We start from the raw sequence: 2,667 nt of genomic DNA, 5'->3' as shown, positions 1-2,667 counted from the left end.
TTACTCCTTCTTCTATAATTTTTTTTCAAAGTTTTATTGATAAACAGCAATGAGACAGTTTCATAGAGAAACAATTAACCACTAAGAGGGACACATACTTTCTAAAGGCTACAAACAGAATACCACCTTTATACTATCTTGAGAGCTTATATTACTAAATAATAATACTATATGTTCACCAAAACTGCTACTTTTAGCATTAAGTATCTCTCCAGAGTAACAAACCACAGTAAGACTGCTGCTTTCTTAAGGAGTGATGTGAAAGTAAGAGCAAGCATAAGCAAAGTGATTCAGCTCACAGGTGAAAGAATTGTCAAGAAAATGTATGTCTGAGGCTGCAAATTTTCAGTTTAGTCCAGAAGTGATCAGTTATTTTCCAAATATGATATATTCTCTTCACTAAGAATACCATATGATCTGAATTAAAGGAAAATAAACATGCTTTAAGATAAAGGAAAAAAAGATACTAATTTTGTACCTTTTTGTCTTTTAATTTGGATTTGTTATGCTTTGTATGTAGATGTCCTCCTAAATATCTAGGTAATGGTACCCCACCTCATGTAATCATGGATCAAGAACCTTTGGGAGGTGACTGAATTATATAGGCAGTATCGTTGACTTACTATTAGGAAACAAAGCCACGTTAGAAGACAATGATGTGACAATTTCCAAGAAGGTACTTTCAACCTAATTTTGTTGATTATCATTTATACATAAAAATATATTTTATAAGCAATAGAAAATTATTTTGTTTTTAAACTGTCCACTGAATTGGCCTCATTTGATTCATTTAATATATATGGTAAAGTGCACAAAGGCTTCAAATATAAACAGCAGCCAAACTGAAAAAACCTATTAATAAAACTTTCTATGCTACAGAGATGCAAATGAATAGGATTTTACTTCAATAATTTAACTGTAGATTATGAGTATTCAGAAGACATACACATACCTTTTAGCCTTTTATTATCTGACTGCACATTTTTCAGTTTTCCTAAAAATTTAACCAAAATTAACGTGAAAATGGGTGCATGATTACAATTCAGAACACAGTATCAAATCAAATCCATTATATACTACCTTTTTTCTTCTGTGGCAATTCACTGGCTTCAGTTTCCTCTGAATCACTGCTTTCAGTGTACTGGGCAATAATTTTTCTTCTAAAATTAAGCATATAAAACAGAATTTTTATAAACTCAAAACACAAAAAGAATTTTTCTTTTTTTTTGGTGGAACGGAGGATTGACCTCAGGCCCTTGCACTTGCCAGGGAAGCGCTTATTCCACTGAGCCATCTTCCTGGCCCCCAAAAGTTCTTTTTTTTCTTTCTTTTTTTTGGAGGGAACCAGGGATTGAACTCAGGCCCTTGTGCTTGCCAAGCAAGCACTTATTCTACTGAGCCATCTCCCCAGCACCCCCTCAAAAAAACAATATTGTTAATAAATGCAAGGCAACTATTTTTACCTTGCCTTTTTTAAAAAAATTCAAGAGAAAGATTTTACTTGATAAGTTAAAAGTCAAATGTCCTAAGAGCATTCTGTATTCATAACAAATAGATATACTTATTTACAAACTGCAGGAATACATTACATTTGAAAAATATTTCATTTTAAACATGATCATTACAATACTAGTTTAAATATTTAGTAACTTAATTAAAACTTTCATAAATCTAGCACAAAGAACTGCTTCATATTAATGAAAACACTATTAATACTGAAATGACTAAAGGCAAAACTACTGATTCTTTGACAATGAAAAATGATATAGAAAAACTATGGTTAACAATAAGAATACCAAATCCTGCAGTTAGAACTTCTGCCACAAATTTTCCCTGTGATTTTTTTTAAAGACTAAAGACTAAACAAAGACCTCCCATGCCCAGCCCTCTTTAATTTTTTTTTTTTACTTTGAGACAGGGTCTTACTAAGTCACTAGTTTTCCCAGGATGCAATTCTCCTGCCTAAACTTCTCAGGGCACTGGGATTTTGGGTAAATCACCTTAACATGTATTTTTCTATGCCTTAGCTTATCAACATAAGACAGGTCAAAATTTTAGTACTCATAACACCTGTTAGACTATCTGAAATAGCTGTAAGACCTAAGTTGGTCATTATTTTTCTATATTTCATTTCCATATTCTTTCATCTGATCTAGTCTAACAGTGCTGTACTGAAGAGTATGGTTGGCTAATACCCACAGACCTGAGGTGTAAATAAAATGAAGGCTATGAACCCTGGTTCACGGCTCAGTTCAGGCAACATTAAAGATGCAACTGACTGGCCACAAAAATGGGAGTAAGACACAGAGCAGGGCACATCTTCACAGATACCGAAGGTAGGGTATACAGTATAACAAAAGCCCAGTATAGAGTTAAAAGATTTAAAGTAGGATCAGAAGCAATGTTTTGTTCAAATTTGCCATGCACAGTTCTAGTTCATGTTAGTATAATACTTTGACCAAGTAACTTTATCGTATCTATTCCCATAACTAATAAAGTAAAAAAAGAACTGAAATGAGCAAAGAATATCTGTCAAGTTTTATCCAACTTTCATCCCTTAAAATCTATGTAGATTTTGGCCCTAGCCTTCTAAGGTCAATTAAGACTCAGGACATATGAGAACTTGTACTGTAACATCATGTACCTCGGTAGTGTCCCAAATTTTCT

The 2,667-nt window shown here is 33.0% G+C and overlaps 1 protein-coding gene across 1 annotated transcript in view; it reads right to left on the bottom strand.

Annotated features, from left to right (window-relative positions):
* The window catches only part of Hltf (helicase like transcription factor), a 177,718-nt gene that overhangs the window by 110,377 nt on the left and 64,674 nt on the right, over positions 1 to 2,667 (bottom strand). The window contains exons 11-13 of the mRNA XM_023712948.1: positions 1,081 to 1,160; positions 953 to 994; positions 410 to 417 (exon numbers count right to left, since the gene is read on the bottom strand). Of these exons, the coding sequence (XP_023568716.1) occupies positions 410 to 417; positions 953 to 994; positions 1,081 to 1,160 (130 nt within the window). The remainder of the gene's footprint in view (positions 1 to 409; positions 418 to 952; positions 995 to 1,080; positions 1,161 to 2,667) is intronic.

This window comes from Octodon degus, unplaced genomic scaffold, assembly GCF_000260255.1.
Source record: "Octodon degus isolate 3935 unplaced genomic scaffold, OctDeg1.0 scaffold00028, whole genome shotgun sequence".
In the NCBI taxonomy this organism is placed as follows: domain Eukaryota; kingdom Metazoa; phylum Chordata; class Mammalia; order Rodentia; family Octodontidae; genus Octodon; species Octodon degus.
The sequence above is the reverse complement of the archived record's forward strand: the minus strand, read 5'-3'. Positions and strand labels throughout refer to the sequence as shown.